Here is a 17320-nt window from a genome sequence, read left to right on the forward strand (position 1 = left end):
TCACGTCATTCACCATAATTGTTGTTTTGGGAAGAGACGGAATTAAAACGCTGGTTCATCCAGAAACAGTCACGTGGACGAGACAGAAGCTTCTATCGCTCCCTGATTAAGTTCATGTCTCCATCTCCTCTCAAACATCTGGGCAGAAAACATCTGTGAAGGTCCTTGGTCATCCAGCCCCGTATATCACAAAAATAATAATAACGACTCTAGAAGAGATTCTTTCCAAGTTATTACTTCTAAAGGACTCAAGGAAGGACTCAAGGAAGGACTCAAGGAAGGAAGGAAGGTAGTAAAGTGGTCTCTAATGAGACCAGGACTCGTTTAGTGCGTTTACATGCACAGTTTGACGGAGCTATGCTCATAATTCTACTTTCTGAATGAGTCCTTGTCCCAGTTTACATGCAGTAGGGAAAACTGAATAACTGACGGGAACATGTTCTCCTCCTCCTCCACACTAGGGGGCGATACGTGTCTTTTCAGCGGGATAATACCACGTTAATACAGTCCATTTTCGGCTGACCTATTACGTGATATAATAAACAAGAGTCGTTCATGTGGCAGACCGACATTTAAACAACCAGACGGAGAATAGTTTTGTGACCGACTTTCTGTTTTTGTTCCGGGGTCATAGTTCAACGCAGCGGTTGTGGAGCATGAACACACACGTTATCCGATTGTAATCCGATTACACGTATACATGGTGGAGAAAACCGAATTTCAGTCACATTATCTGGGCGTCTTAATCGGATAAAGAGAACTACAATTTACACTTGTGTTCTCCAGCTAGAGTCCAATTAAGGCAATAATTATTTTTTCACGTGCATGTAAACGCGCTGATTGTGGGTTCACACTAACCAAAGGAAGGAGGTCACTTGGGTCCTAGACCACCTCCACATGTGGACTGACACCAGATCAGCGTTCACACCTGGACTCTAACAGATGTTGATGTGAGGTCCTAAAGAACGTGGCCATAAGACAGTTCTCAGGTTCTCAGGGAACCAGGTCTGGGTCGGTCCAAAACAACAAGCTGGAACAAGGTGAGTTCCTTTAAGACGTTTCTTCAAGTCTTCTCTAAAGGACTCGTGGGAGGATACGTTTTAATAGGAACATCTGAACCCTCCTTCATGTTTACAACCAGATACTCGTCTGTTTTCCTTTTCTTTCCTATAAAAGTCATGTGAGTTTCTCTTCCAATTTAAACCCAAACTTTCACCAGGCTTTGAAGCCGAACATTTGAATCATTCTCATCAGTGACTCTTCTTCTTCTTCTTTTTTAGGCATCTGCAGGACGTCCCTTTAAAGACCCTTTATGAGCTTTTCTCACCACATGATCAGCAGACAGGTCAGAAACCAACCAACACGTCCTGCTTCAGGTTTCTGCAGGTTTCTCTCTCTCGGCTTCACCTCCTCATGGTGTGTTTGGATCATCAGGTTTTTTTTTGGTCAACATCCATCCTTTTAATAAACAGTTTCTCTTGGCTAAACGTTAGCTAAATATCTTAGCAGACAATTAGATCACAACTCCAGAATGTTTTAAGATTACAGACGGTCATTGAATCACTCATGTGCTGCATCAGATGTAACAACAACCAAAGCTGCATCTTGCACAACACAGCGTTTTACTGACTGGCCTCTGAGTCCCAGCAGGCTGCACGAAACAAAGGACCCACACACTCATCCACGGACGTTACTTCCAAACACAAGACATTCAGGCTGTTTGCACCTCATCCCTGGTGGAGATGCTGAAAGATGTCAAGCTGTGATTGGTTGAGGACCAATTTATTTAACACACTGGACATCAAGTAACACAGGATCTGATGTCTGATGTGATGCAGTGTCAAAAGAACCAAGCACCGAAGCTTCAGGAGCAAAGTATCGTCCAATCAGAGGGAACGAAAAAACGACAAAATTACATTTCTGACCTGGAAAGATCAACAAGCAACTAAAACATTTGGTTAAACTCCAACCAACTGACGGAGCAAAAAGTTTGTTAAAGATCAAGATTACAGTTACAAAGACAAGGAGAAATATCTGAAGCTAGACGCCCAACATCTCCACCCATCTACACCCAGACTTTCAGCTTATGGAGCAAACAGCGACTCTTGAACTGGCACAGAACAAATAAAATCCTCCAACATAAACCTCCTGACATGGTTTTCCTGCAGGGTTGCATTACATCGCTGTAGAGCTGGTACCGTTCATTTCCTGCATGTGGGACAACTCCCGGCGAGATCTGACGTCTAAAGAAACGTTTAAAACAAACCAGTATCGTCCACACTGCAAAAAAAAATCCTTGCATCAAAGAAATACATGTTATATTTTGCTCAGACAAGAACTTTGTGCTTTTTTTAAGTATTTTTGTCAAGCACAAGAAGCTGAACTCGTTTTTTTTTTCTTAATACAACATGATTTGATTGAATATAAGAACATTTTGCTTCGTTCTGGTGCTGCTGTTTTTGCAGAGCAACCAGAGTCTGAAAGTTAAGGCTGGAAGACGTTGGAGATAAAATAGTCTCCACGCGGCTGCAGATGTTCTGAGAGTCTTGAATCGCGCAGTCGTTGCTAAAAGTTCACATGCAAAAGTGACGGTAGACGATCTTCATTTAGAAATAAAATCAAATCTAATGAACCAGAGTCGGCACCGGATTAATGGAGAATCTTAAAACTTCTCCGGCTGCAGAACCGGATTCAAAAATAGTCCAGGTTAATGAGGAAAAGCAAGCGTCGTTTCTTTTTTTCCCCTCCTTCTTCTTCTTCTTCTTTTTAAGGGGGAAAAAGAAAAAGGGTTTGAGCCAGATTCACTGAGTTCCTGCAGAAAAAGAAAAACAAGCTGGCGATGCTTGAACCGTACATATGGTCATCAGCGTTAACCTTGAGATGGCAGCTTCGACTTAATTATGTTTCCTTTCCAGTCCAGCGGAGGGGTGTATTCCAGCCTGCATCTGTGTTTGGGGGGGTGAGGTGGAGGGTGAGGGAGGGGAGAGAGTGTGCAATAATAGTGACTTAATCACACAAACAGTGCAACCTCTCAGTCAACTCGACTTTGCGTGGAAACTCCACATCTCGGGACATTCTTCTGGTCGTTCACCCAAAAAGCGCACACTGCTCACAGCTGTGCAGCGACTCACGATCCAGCGGCGCTCATTTATAAAGTATTTGTGATCATGTGGCACCGACAGCGGGACAAAGGAAGAGGAGGTGGAGGAGGAGGAGGAGGAGGAGGTGGAGGAGGTGGAGTGTGGGGGAGGCAGGTAAAAAAGAACAGAAGGAGAAGAGGAGGATGTTTTAGAGGAGAAGGGTTAAGAAACGATCTCTTTCCCGCTCACTTGCACACAGACTCCTCACCCCTCCCTCGCTCTCACTGTCTCCTCTGTAATGAGCTCCAGATGTGCTGCTGAGGACAGGGGTGGGTGGGTGAGGGTGAGGGGGGAGGAGGAGGAGGAGGAGGGGAGGAGGGGGAGGAGGAGGAGGAGGAGGTGGTAGAGCTGCCTTACATGTCATGTGCTCAGGCGAGGAGAGACGCTGTCCGAGGGGACGCTGTCAGCCCTGATGGAGTGGCTGCCTGGGCCCTGGGGGCCAAATAGGAGGAGGGGGAGGGAGGGGGTAGGGGAGGGGGGGGGGGGGTAGGATGAAGGGTGGAGGTGGGAGGGGGTCAAAAAGATCTCCACATCTGGAATCACTTCAGGTCAGCCGAGGGCCTGGCCGTGAAAGGTGAGACCGGGCGCCTGGCAGGGGAGAGGGTCTGGGGGGGGGGGGGGGGGGGGGGCGGGGAGGGCGGGGGGGGGGTCTGACACTGGACATACCACAGCCAAGGATCAGAGAGCAGGAAAACAAGCAACAGCACAAAATGAAAAGAGAAAACACAAAGATACGCTTTGCTTTTTTTCCTTCTAAACGTGGCACAGAAAACAAAAAATAACGTGAGTCACAACAAAAAAAAAACCCACGAAGAAGAAGAAGAAGAAGCATTTTATCCTAAAATCCTTCAGACTCAAACGCTGCATCTGAACCTGGGAGCGAAAGAAAAAAAAACACACACACAGAGAGTCGACGTAAATCTCCTGCTTTCAGTCTTTTCTGCAGAAAAATGTTTCTGAAGTCACAGTAAAGCCTCGGCCTGTCAGCGCAGAGCAGCCTCCAAAAAACATCCCACCAGAAAAATAACAAATGAAATCGGAGGAAGTTTAATCAAAAATGCGCGTTTCTTTTGAGCCGAACTCAGGAGAAAGCCAAAAGAATTCAGAATATGCTGCAAACTCTCCTAAAAACTCCATCAACTGTTTACTCCTGTCAGCTCAAATGTAAACGTCAAACTTTTTAAATGGAGTTTGGTGAGTGACGAAGCTACGGCCGGGGGTTTTTAGTAGTTGCGACTTGTAAACAGTTAAACCTCTGAACATGTGATCATGTGAAACTTTTCTTTTCTTTCGTTGGTTTTAATTTCATCTCTTTTTTTTTTTTTTTTTGCTCTGACCGAGGACGAGAGTCGACATGTGTTTGTTGACGGTGAAGGTTACGAGAGGCCGCGCAGGAGAAGAAGAAGAAGAAACGCGGCGAATGACAGCCGCCGCCGAGCCGAACGAGGCCCCGGGGCCCCTCCATATTAAGGAGAGGATTTCCCCCGGCTCATAAATATCCACTTTTTTAAAAGGTGGAAATTTCAGGTTGTGGTAATCAGGACCAAAAAAAAAAAAAAAAAAGAAAACACACAAAGCAGGAACAGCTTGAGGTTTTTCTCTGAAGGAGAATCTGTTCTCGGGTTGTAAATCTCTCTTTTATGGAGCGTGCGCGGGCTCCAAATGCTCTCAGCTACAAACATCCTTATTTCTGAAAGTTTCTGAGGCCTGAGTCGGATCTAATGAAGCGTCTCTGTTTATATTCTAACCTCCAACCACACGGCTCCACTGCTCTGCTTCAAACGCATTTTTTATTAATATACATTTTTTTTTATTATTATCATTCTGTTACAAATAAAACAAATAAAAGGATATCATAAGAAAAAAAAAATTATTATCTACTGGTTTTGGATTTAGCAATACATTAGCCTCTGCTTTATACTGGACTATTACAGGAAAATCTGTTTTCTTGTCAGTGGTATAACATGGATAGAAAATGTGTGAAAAAAAAATTTAAAAAATTAAAAAATATGGATAAATGTCAGAGGAAGTCCTTTGTTGTTGAGTTAGAAAAGAAAAAGGAGCTGATCCCAGTTTTTTTTTCCAACAGCGCAGGAATAAAAAGGGACAGAGAGGTTTTCCGTGTAGTCCACTCATGAGTCTCGGTGAAATTTCTCTGTCTGAAAACAGACGTTTGGTCCCGACGTCTCTTTGAGTTCAGTGATGCTCCGCCGGCCTCTCGGCGTCCATCGCTCTACGTACATGAGGGGAAAGATCCAAAAGGTGGTGGTGGTGGTGGTGTTTGGTGGGGGGGCGGGTTACGACGTGAGACGACGCTCATCCCAGCAGGTGAGCATCCTCCCTCCTCCTCCTCCTCCTCCTCTCAGTTGACCGTGGGCACCTGGTTCAAGCTGTACTCCTTGGCTTTGAGCCGCAGGTTGGCGATGCTGTTGGCCATGTTCATGCCCTGGGACGTGTTGGTGTTGGAGCAGGTGGGCGGGTAGGTGGCCATGGTGCTGGGGAGAGAGATGAGGGGGGGTGGAGGAAGGTTACATCACCTGACTCATGAGCCGAAGCTGTGGAAATACATCGAGAAGTTCAAGCCAAAGCTGACGTTTCTGCACGTCTCCGTTCAAGTTTATGCATGTTCACTTCAAACGTATGAGGATGAAATCAGAGTTTAATCAAAAATACTCGTTTCTTTTGAGCCAAACTCAGGTGAAAGCAAAAAGAATTCAGAATATGCTGCAAACTCTCCTAAAAAACTCCATCAACTGTTTAACTCTGTCAACTCAAATGTAAACGTCAAACTTTTTAAATGGAGTTTGGTGAGTGACGAAGCTACGACCGGGAATCTGAATTTATAAATGTTAAATCTTTACTAAACTTGGAGGTGGACACATGCTGCTTTAAAGCACCGAGCTCAGATCTTTTTACTCTTTTTCTTGCAGGAAATATTCTTTTTCTATTTCTAAAAGTGTCTTTTCTACTTTTACTCCTTCAGAAAAACCTTTGCTCCTCTGTGTGTGTTTTAATTTAATTTCAGGTAACGTTCAAGATCTTAATCATTGAGTCTCGTACCTGAAGAAAATTAAATCTAAAATCATTTTGAGTTGTTTTCTGGGTTAAATCTTAACTCACACGTGATTTATTTATTTTATTTTCATTTTTTTTTACAAGCAGATTGAAGTAAAACGTGCAGAAACGGCGTCATGCTCCAGTACAGACAACAACAGCAACACAAGGACAGTGTGGTGTGGTGAAAGTGAAGCGGGGGCCTACTTGTTCTCTGAGGGCAGCATTTTCTGTGGCACTCGCACCGGCCCCCCCTCCGGCATCGGGTACCAGCTTTAGGATAATATACAGTCAAGTGTTAGCACCACATAGCATTTAGCATCCATAACAGACCCCCCCCCCAAACAAACACACACACACACACACCCACCCCCCAAAAACAGACGACGCTCTCAGAGGGTCTGATTTCTGTAAATCACGACCGATGAAACCAGAGTCACAAAAAATGTTGCCCAGTAGAGCCGAGTTTCTGGGGGGGTCACGGGGTCACGCTGGATTTAATACGCTTTGTTTTCGCATTATCACCTCGTCGGGGGGGCGGGGGGGTCGGATCGGATTAAAGTTAAAACTCTTCTCATGATTCTGCTTTTTGAATCATGTGTGTTTCCTTTTAAACAGACGTTTTAACTTTTTCATTTTAACTGATTTTTCTTGTACCTTTTTTTTTTTTTTTAAACTGTGGTTTTTCCTGAGCACATAAACATCTTCAGTCATTTCCAGCCTCCACAGAAGGAAAACAGCCTGTGATTGGAGCTCTGAAATCTTAATGTGAATATGTTTCAGTCAGAGAGGGGGAGGGACGGGACGAGGCTTTTACTTCAGGAGTTTGTCAGAAGAGACTCGATAAAACTCTGGATGCAGAGGTTTTAAACGGAGCGTCTCTGCGTTTTAACCCTGGATCCTGAGCACATTCTTTCTCAGCTGAACCTAAATGTTTGAGTCATTTCCTGCAGCGGACGGAGGAAGCCGCGCATTCTTCAGGGACTATTTTCAGCAGCGGATGGATCCACATCTGGTGAATCTGGGCCGAGCTGTGCTCCTCAGTTAGTGTGAGCTCACGTCCACGTCCCCCGTTAGAGTCCAGGTGGATCAGGGGAGATGAAGGGTTTTGGGAGGAGGAATGAGGAGAATGTGCAGGTAGAGGGTGGAGGAGGAAATGAAAGAATAACAGGGAGTCGGCGTGGGAGCATGTGTGTGCGATGTCACGGTGGCGTTAGCGTGCGACCGAGGCTCCTGAGTTTAGATCAGTTTATATAAACTCCCTCCGGCCCCGAGCAGAGAACTCATGTTTGGACGTCGTGGGAGTGAAGTGAAGGAGGAGGAGGAGGAGGAGGAGGAGGAGGAGGGTCTCTACCTGTAGGGGGCGGCGCTGCCCCAGGACAGGTAGTCGTTGGGGCGGGGCGCGGGCCGGGGCACGATGGGCTGCTCCACCGCCGTCACGTCTCCGGAGTAGGACTTGAGGAGGGAGGCGTTCTTGCTGGCCAGCATGGCTCGCTCGTTCCGGCGGAACTTGGCTCTTCGGTTCTGGAACCAGACCTGGAACCGGAGGGGGAGGGATGGGGGAGGATGGGGGGGGGGGCACAGAGAAGAGGCGACGTTAAAACTCAAAGTTTAAACCGTTCAAAACGTCCCCGAGCACAAAGATGAACGCGCAGGATAAATGAAACGACACAACAATGATTTGATTGTTTCTCTCAGTGTAAACGCTCTGAACCAGTTTCACTACATTTACACAAACTGTTTATTTAATTCTCCGTGGAAACATTCGCTCCGTCTAATAAATGAACCCGGATCACAGACGAGGAGAAACGTCCGACTACGAGGACGAAACACACATGTCGAATGTGGCTGAAGAGGAGAAATTTAAAAGACACACGTTTTACTTCCTGATCAATGACCCGACTCCAGCTGAGTTAAACTTAACTTTAGCTTTAACTTAACTTTAACTTGTAAATAAAACCTTCTTTGCACTATTTTCTACACATTTTGGGGAGAAGCTCCCTCTCATTGTTCACTGTGTAACAGCAGTAAAGCCATTCTATTCTATTCTATTCTATTCTATTCTATTCTATTCTGTTCAATTCTAAACACATAGAAATATCTTGCAACACATTTTGACACTTGTCTGGACAAACTGAACAGAAATGTAAATGTAAAAAGGTAAAGGTAAGGTAAAGGTAAATGAAGGTGAAGCTGAGGTAGTTTGTTGTCGACGTCCGTCCGTCGGGTTGAATCTTTCATGCAGAGAACTTTACTTTTATCGTCCTCCTCCGGCGTCTTAAACAGCCACGGCCGACCCGTGGGGGGGTGACGGGGTGTGTGTGGGGTGTGTGTGGGGTGTGTGTGGGGTGTGTGTGGGGGTGTGGGGGGGGGGGGGGGGGGGGGGCGCTAATGTTGTTCCTCGCTGAGAAATCAAATCCATTATTAGAGGCCTGACGCAGAGACTCAGGAATGAGGCCAGAGTCTCTTCTATCAAAGGAGGATTCCTCTCTGTGAAGCATTAATCACAGATGTGCTGCAGCTCCACCGTTTCCTCTCCCTCTCTCTTTCTCTTTCTCTTTCTCTTTCTCTTTCTCTGATTCTGTTTGTTCCTCTTCTACCTGCAGGAAACGCTTGGCTCAGGTTCTCCCGGCGTCATTAGAAGCAGAGTTTATCCTCTGATGAACCGGGTTCATTCATCTTCGCTCTTCAGCCAGAAGAAGATGAAGAGACGCTGATCGTCTTCTTCGCCCTCGGTTTTGCCTCTCAGGCGTCTCTGGTTACAGGATTAATGATCTGATTGATTTATTCTCTTTAAACATCAGCTCCGAGGAGTTTAAATGTTTCCATATAATATCTCCTACGTTTAATCTTCTCTCCTGGTCGACAGGAAGCAAAGCGTCTCTTTCTAGGAGACGGATAAAGACTGAAACTACTGAAAACTAAATGAAAATCAAAGCAGGTTCTGTTTTAGTCTCTACACAACGCGTTCACTGCTTTTTATTCTGTTTATTTTACGTTAAAAGATAGAAATACATGTCTTCAAAGGTCAAAGGTCAGTTTCAGGTGCAATAATCCTGATAATTCTTCACCTGCAGCTGCATCTAGAGCTCGACTAATATTCCTGGTTTCAGACCCGTGAACGTCTCCTGGACGTGTGCAGCCTCTGTCCCAGAGCGTCGCAGGGCGCACGCTCGCCGTTTATCACTGATCTCTGAGGAAATTAGACGTCATTACATCCACTTTTCTGATCACGTCCAGTCCTCCGGGGAGTTTCTGCAAACTGTTCACAGGCTCTGAGGTATCTGGGCTTCTTTCAGAGATGGTGGAGATTTGATAAGAGGCAGAGAGACGCTGGGAAAAAGGCTCAGTGACTTCAAACTGAATCCATCTACTCATCAACCTGAATCTATCAGAGAAGCTGCAGGTGAGTTCGTCTCCTGCTTCTCTCTGTCCGTGTTTAGTTCCTGTGTGTTTCAGTCAGACCAGGCTGGTGACTGATGAACTCTGCTGCAGAGAGAAGAAGAAGAAGAAGAAGCAGAAGAAGAAGAAGAAGAGGCAGCGTGTGGTCGTCCCGTACCTGGACTCTGGCCTCGGTGAGGTTGACCCTGCGGGCCAGGTCCTCTCGGACGAAGGCGTCCGGATAGTGCGTCCTCTCGAACACCCGCTCCAGAGCCTGCAGCTGGCTGCTGTTGAACGTGGTCCTGTTCCTGCGCTGCTTCCTCTTCTTCTTCTCCTCCGTGTTCATCTGTTCATCTGCAGAACCACAAGAAGACGAAGAAGCAAAGATGAACGTTTCAGACGCTAAAGTTTTCATGTCTCATATCATCCTGCAGCTCTTCGCTCGTTTTTAAAGGTTTTGCAGAAACTGCTCATAATTATCCTTAAATCAAAGCTGAACACTTATATTTTTAGACGGCGTTTAATTTTGACCAGGTCTTTAGTCTTTAGTCTTTAGTATTTTATTATTATTATTATATTATCTTTCAGACTTTTAATTCCCCGCAGCACTTTCTAACCGTGTTTTTATGTTTTTATGATTCTGTGTGTTGTTTAATGACTTTAATGTAAAACATGTTGGAACCTTTTGGTTGTTGTACAAATAAAATACAACTTTTATTCACACACAGTGATTTTATCGATGCAGTTAAGAGTCACGGTAAAATGATCCTTAGCGTCGCTGGATGATCTGAGCTTCTGTGCAGAAGATACTTTTTTTTTATTTAAGTAAAAACACAGAGTTAAAGTTATTGAAGTTTTCCAGAGCTTCAGCAGAACGACTCGTGTTCTTCTTCGAGTTCTCAGACACTAAAGACGATGAGCGAAGGACGTGAGGAGCTAAAATTCTCTGTGAGATCACGGTGGATTTAATAAAAATTCAAAAAGCAGCGGAGGTGATGGAGGTGATGGAGGTGATGGAGGTGACGGAGCTTCAGTCAGAACTTAACACCAGAGCTTCTGTTATTAGAGCTGTTCCACGCTGTGGTTCTAAGCTACATGAGCACAAACGTTCTCAAACTGAGCCGCTGAGAAAAGATGTTAAAATCGAGACCAAGAAAGAAAAAGGACGAGACGAGCAGTGAAATCTAGATTCATTCTGCGTCAAAGCTTCTAAGGAACTAAAACTAGAGACTGAAACTAGAGACTGAAACTAGAGACTGAAACTAGAGTCGGTCCAGGTGGAGACAGATTATTAAAATAACGTGAATCACTCCAGAAAACGTTTAGAACAGAGATTTTAAAGATGCACCTCGTCCTCTGGAGCTAAAAACAACCAGAGACTAATCAGACGACCCCCCCTCACCCCTCCTCACCCCCCTCACCCCCCTCACCCCCCCACTGATTCCCCTCACAAACATCCAAACAAACAGAGCTCCTCTAACACGCTGCACCTCCCTGTGACGGAGCATGTGTTCCTGGAGGCAGAGTCAGAGTCGAGGCCTTGTGGCTGCACAACAAGACCACAAAATTACACTTTCTCAAAATTACACTTTCACACAGAGAAGAGAGGGCGGGGCTCGTCCATGTCGCCGTCTAATTACCTCCACACACAGAGACGCACACAGAGACACACACAGAGACACACAGAGACAGAGACACACACAGAGACACATAGAGACACATAGAGACATAGAGACACACACAGAGACACATAGAGACACATAGAGACAGAGAGAGACAGACATACACACACATAGAGACACACACAGAGACACACAGAGACAGAGACAGAAAGACATAGAGACGCACACGGAGACACACACAGAGACACACACAGAGACACGCAGGGACACACACAGAGACAGAGACACACACAGAGAGACATAGAGACGCACACAGAGACACACAGAGAAAAAGAGACACATAGAGACACACAGGGACACACAGGGACAGACAGAGACACATAGAAACAGACAGAGACACAGAGAAACAGAGACACACACAGAGACACAGAGACAGAAGGAGACAGACAGAGACCTTGGAGCTGGACGTTAGGAGGAATTTAATGTCCAGCAGGAAGTAAAAAAATTTTTTAAAAAATCTCTTTAACTTCTCAGAAAAGCCTCTTTTTTGTGCGCGTTGTGTGATTTCTTTTAACTTCCTTCACGTTGTCGTGTTTTTTGTGATTTTTTTTTGTTTGTACTAGAATCTGAGCTTTGATGAAGCAGAGACGAACTCTACGACGCAGCTCGATGGTTTTTACACATGAAGCCTGATTTATTTCTGCAGAGAATAAATGTCTTTAGTTAAAAATATGTGATGCACCTGAACGTCTCTGCAGCAGGTAGAGACGGATTTAAACGTAAAATTTAAACGTAAAATTTAAACGTAAAAATGAAACATAAAATTAAATTCAAGACAAGTTGCATAACTTTCTGTCGAAGAGAAATTTGAGGTGAAAACTTTAAAATAAAAATAATTTCATGCGTGTATTAGAACTTTTCTAATATTTTTTTCTGCAGCTCATTTTTTAGTTTTTATTAGAATCAGTCCTGATGAACTGTGATTTATTTCTGCAGAGAAGAACATTTTTAAATGAGATTCTATATTTAATTGTAATTTTTCCTGGAGATGTTTGAGACTCGGCCACATTAAGAGAAAGGAGGTAAATAATTACATAAAACTGCTTCCTTTTCTTTTTTATTTAATTTTCCAATAACTTCTAATACTTTTTCTGTAAGTCATTTATTTTTTTAATAGATTTTACTAGAAATAAACCAAACCTCAGATATATTCTATGTTAAATTATTTGCACTGAAGAATATGTGAGAAACTTTAAAAGCTTTAACGTTAAATATTCTTTCTTTTTCTGTAATTTTTTCTCAAATTCTTTACGGTAAAAATTTCCCTCTTAAATAAAACTTAAATTACTGCAGAGCTTTCGACCGCAAACTATTTTAACTTTTACTTGTCATATACGTTATATTAATAAGTTTTTACTAGAAGCAGGAACCTGAATCACATTTCTTTAATTCTGCAGCTTCATGTGCAGGAAAATGATTTTTCTGTGCAGTGAAGAATATTAGAAACTCTCATTTAAATCATTAGTTTTTTTAAATACGTCGAAACTTTAAATATCATAACTTCTAATATGTTAAATATTCTTTCTATTTTAAATGTGATGCGTCTGAAATTCTTTGCTGCAGGTAAAGTTTATTTTCTAATGAGACTGAAGATTACGACATATTTAGCCTCATGTGTTAAATATCACATCTTTTGTAAAAAAGTGAGATCATTTGAATTTATTCTTATTCTGCAAATTAATTGTTGAAGATTTTATTAAAAGTAGAAATTGGATTCAGATTTTAGGCCAAACCACAGATATATTATTATATGATGTGTATTAAATTTACTCCTCATCCAGGTGAGAGGAACCGAGTAAATACTTATTCATATAAATTTAAATGTATTAGTAAATCTCGATATTCACATATTTATATATATGCATATTTTTTCAGTTTATTTCAGTTTCATTTCTCCTGTGTTTTTATTTGAAGGCTTCACCTTCAGATTTGAAAGAAAGAAAAAGGTTTTAATGTGAATTTGCCTCCAGTTTAAAACATTTAAATCATCATCTGGTTTAAATCTGGATCCTGACGCTTTAAATGTGAAAATAATTGATTTTATATTTTGAAGCTTGTGAGAGAAATAAACTGACTGCATTTAAAATGTTTATTCCTCTGGTCACTGGATCTAATATTTCACTCAGATCATTAAATTATTGACGAGTTTCCTGCTTCTCAATCTGTTTGACCTCTGACCTTTCATTAAAGCAAAGCGCTGCCTCCATGAGAGCAGGACACAGATCATCCACTTTAGTCTTTACATCTCACGGGTAAAAACAACGTTTAACTTTTTCTGTTTTTACTTTTCATTTTAATTCATATATGTTTTTTTTTTATTATTCTTCAGTTGTTTAAGGTTGTGGACTTTAAACTTAAGTTTAAATTAGGAGCTTTGTGCCGTTGTGTTTCTTTCTAATCCAAGTTTCTTATGATCTCATGTGAATAAAATACTTTTGTAGATTTGGATGAAAATAAAATCCATAAATATGTGGTACTTTAAACCAGCCGAGTCCTTATTTACTTCCTCTGCTTCTCATCTCGTTTCACTTTGACTCTGGGTTCGTTATAAATCAGCTTCAGTTTGGTGAAGAAGAGAAAACAGACTGAAGAGCAGTTAAAATGTGGCCGTGAAGGCGCATGGCTAAAAAAACAGAGACCGCGCAAAAAAAAGAAAAAAAAACGGAGCTTCAGGTTCGAACTTCATTAAAGAGGAGGAGGAGGAGGAGGAGAAGAGGAGGAGGAGGAGGAGGAGGAGGAGGAGGAGAAGAGGAGGAGGAGGAGGAGGAGGAGGAGGCCTCTGTTTGGACACGGAAACAAATTAAATATAATTATTTTAAATCTGTTTAGTTGAGTGTCACTGTCAGACATTGACTCTAAAATTTAAAAACTGTTAAAGAAAATATTAAATGGGGCGAATTTAAAACTATTTTAGTTCAACTAAAAATATTTTTTTAAAAATGCGCCAATGTATTTTTAAAAATCCAAATTTAAAATTATTTTTAAGATTTAAGTTTTCTGGTTTTCCGTTTGAAATATACTTACTTTAATTGAGAATAATTTTCTAAATAAAATCCATTTTTTTCCTCAAAAAAAAAGAGTGAATTTAAAAAAAGAAGCGGAGAAGCTAAAAGCTCCGGCTGGTTCCGCTTTAAATAGAAGCGCTGGTTTGGAGTCTGTCATTAAATCTGCAGGGTGATGTTTGAAGCAGCAAATCACAGCCATCACCCTCCTCATCCTCCTCATCCTCCTCATCCTGCTGCTCTGTGTGGTCAACACGTGTGATTAGACTGATGTCATTAGCGGCTCTCAGTGAAAGTCAATTAGTTCTGGAGCCAAAACGGATCCACGAGCAGGAGGCTCCGGTTATTTCTCCCCTATAATAAAAATATACGTAGGAGAAAGTAAAATGACGTAAAGAATAAAAATAAAAATGTATTTGATTTTTCTGTTTTTAAAAAACAAAAATATCTAAAATGTTTCTGTGAGTGAATAAAATGAAATAAAGCGCTGCTCCGTTATTTCTCTGCGTAAAACTAATAAAACGCAGAAAAACCTGGACGAACTGAACAAACAGGATTTATTTTCTGATGTGTCCATTGAATCATTCCCGTTTCTTTTCTTTTCTTTTCTTTTTTTCCTGGATCTGTTATTTGATTCCTTAATTGTCGGAACGAGGACACGCGCGCTAATTATGACAAATGATTGGGCTCCGATGTTCTGAAAGTGTTTGACAGGCTGAAAATAAGCGTGAATTAACGACGTGACCCGGACACTTCCCCCCCGGCTGCTCTCACGGCTCTTTAGCCTCAAAAAATAAAAATAACAATAACACTCATTAAAGCCTATAACGTTTCTGTCAACTTCTGCAAATGGTCAGAAGAGGAGGAGGAGGAGGAGGAGGGAGGGAGGAGGAGGTGGGGAGCGTTTATTTACTCTCTCCACGGTGCGCCGGAGAGGAGGTGAGCGGCGGGATTTTACGCTTTTTACGCAAAAAATTTTAACAGAGTAACATTTGACTTCCACGCATTTTAACAAACACACAACTCAAGGTTAGAACTAAGGTCGGATGAACAGCGGCGCAGCCTCAGAGCGCAGTCCGCCTCACGAGTCTCCAAACGCGGCCTCGTTTTTACGCAAACACGGAGAGTTGGTTGGAAAAGTTGTTTGTCTTTTCTTTAAAAAAAAAAAAAAAGAAATTTCTGCACTTACACACCTAAACTATTCCACAAATAAACCACCACAGCGACCATGTGACTGTTTTTTTCTCTTTTAAATAAAAAGATCAAACCCCGCGGCCTCATTTAGGTCAACAGTCACGAGACAGAGATTTATGAGCCCGGAGTTTGGACTCGCAGGGTTCCTCCACTGACCATGTCCACCAACATCACCATACCTCACCGACATCAAAGTGTTAATGGTAAATTAATGGCCGTTTTGAGGGGGAGGCCGTCAGGGATGATGCATTGCCAACACTCACTAAAGGATTCCTTCCATGCGCGCCGCTCCATTCATGCGCTCTGCACGCGGACACGCGCCGGCGAGTAATGAAAACAAATGAGTTTAGTTTTCAGGCCGTTATTACAAACGCATCTGTTCCCAGAAATGAAGCTCTGGTTTGTCCACGGAGGCTCTAAAGCGCGACGGAGAGACGCGGTTTAAAGGCTCGTTCTGATCTCCTCTGGTTCTGGTTCTGCTTCTGGTTCTGGTTCTGCTTCTCTCCCTCGATCGGTTTTTCACTTACTCTCCTGCTGGGTCGTGTCGCTCCCGCTGGTCAGCCCCGGGGACTCCAGCATACTCCTCCCCGCCTCCCCGACGCTCTCGTCCGCCTGCGTGCCGACCATCTCCCCGGCCTCCTCCAGGTCCAACAGGTGGCTGACCGAGAAGTTCTTCTTGGCTTGCAGGTTGTCCAGGTTCGACGTGATCGGACTCTCCAGGCGGTTTGATATCGTGGCTTGCCTGTCCATTACATGAGCATAGCTAGAAGTCATGACGCAACAGCGGAATTTAAAAAAAGAAAAAAAAAGAAAAGAAAAGAAAAAAAACAGGAAAAGCGTTAAGGGGAAGAACCACAGGTAGATCCGTGCATGAGCAGCCGCGTCTCCAGGAAACAGGCGGAGGATGGAAGCTCGGGTCGGGGCTGAGGTCCGAGCGGAGCAGGAGGCGGCTCTGGTCACATCCACACCAGCCGCGCGGGGCTCACACAAACTTCAGATTCTCTCTCCTCGCCCGAGTCTCCCCCCGATCAAAGCCGATCAAAGTCGATCAAAGTCGATCCGGACAATCCATCCACGGGAGAAAGAGACGCGGCGGCGGCGGCTCCGTGTTCCTGCTGCAAGAGGCGCCGCGTTCTAACGCGTCCTGGAGGAGGAAGAAGGAGAAGGAGGAGAAGAAGAAGGAGGAGAAGAAGTGGTTCTCTTCCCACTCTGACTGAGTCACATCTGAGCAGGAAGAGCTGCTGCTGCTGAGCTGATGATGATGATGATGATGACGACCAGATGCGCAAACCTCCGTGTGTGCGCAAAGCTCGCTCAGCGGCAGCTTGGCGCAAAGAAGCCGCGCCTCCAGGATCCGGAGCCCGTAGTCTCTCTCTCCCTCTCTCCCTCTCTCTCTCCAACACTCTCTTAATAGGAGCCCGTAATTACGTGGCAAAGCCTTTATGCTGTGTCTGACGTTTCACAGGCCCCCACCAGAGCGGCCTCCCCCCCCCCCCTTCCTCACCCCCTCCTCCTCTCAGCACCATCAGCCCGGTTCTTTTTCTTTTCCTTTTTGTTTTGTTGAAGTCTTGGTGTGAGGGAGCAGCAGAGACGCGGAGCTGCTCTTATCTCTGACCTGTCAGTCACTTTAACCTGAGCTTTAGTTTTGCTTTGCGTTTTTAATTTCTACATTTCTCTTTATTTAGGCCCCAACAACTGTGAAAATGAAGCATCGTCTTTGGAAGTAGGAAGTAGCTTTTGGAAAGAATCGTGTCCTCATGTGTGGACACGGGGGTTATTTCATCTTTTATGATAAAATCACAGATATGTAACAAAATATGTGTATTTTCATGTCTGAATGTTGTAAAAGCAGAATTAAATAATGATT

At 43.6% G+C, this 17320-nt stretch overlaps 1 protein-coding gene across 3 annotated transcripts; it reads right to left on the minus strand.

The window, feature by feature from the left end:
• Window positions 1-4911: 4911 nt before the first annotated feature.
• On the minus strand, window positions 4912-16852 carry prrx1b (paired related homeobox 1b). 3 transcript variants are annotated; one of them, XM_047588354.1, is made up of 5 exons: window positions 15981-16852; window positions 9754-9929; window positions 7549-7730; window positions 6402-6467; window positions 4912-5635 (listed from the first exon to the last, which is right to left on the minus strand). In XM_047588354.1, exons 1-5 carry the CDS (start codon window positions 16225-16227, stop codon window positions 5503-5505), a joined length of 804 nt encoding a protein of 267 aa, XP_047444310.1. In that variant the 5' UTR covers window positions 16228-16852; the 3' UTR covers window positions 4912-5502. The 3 variants fall into 3 exon arrangements, with proteins under 3 accessions (XP_047444310.1, XP_047444311.1, XP_047444312.1); XM_047588356.1 differs by having other exon boundaries at window positions 5585-5695; XM_047588355.1 differs by lacking the exon at window positions 6402-6467 and having other exon boundaries at window positions 15981-16851.
• Window positions 16853-17320: the final 468 nt, after the last annotated feature.

This window comes from Mugil cephalus, chromosome 6 (assembly GCF_022458985.1).
Source record: "Mugil cephalus isolate CIBA_MC_2020 chromosome 6, CIBA_Mcephalus_1.1, whole genome shotgun sequence".
Classification (NCBI taxonomy): domain Eukaryota; kingdom Metazoa; phylum Chordata; class Actinopteri; order Mugiliformes; family Mugilidae; genus Mugil; species Mugil cephalus.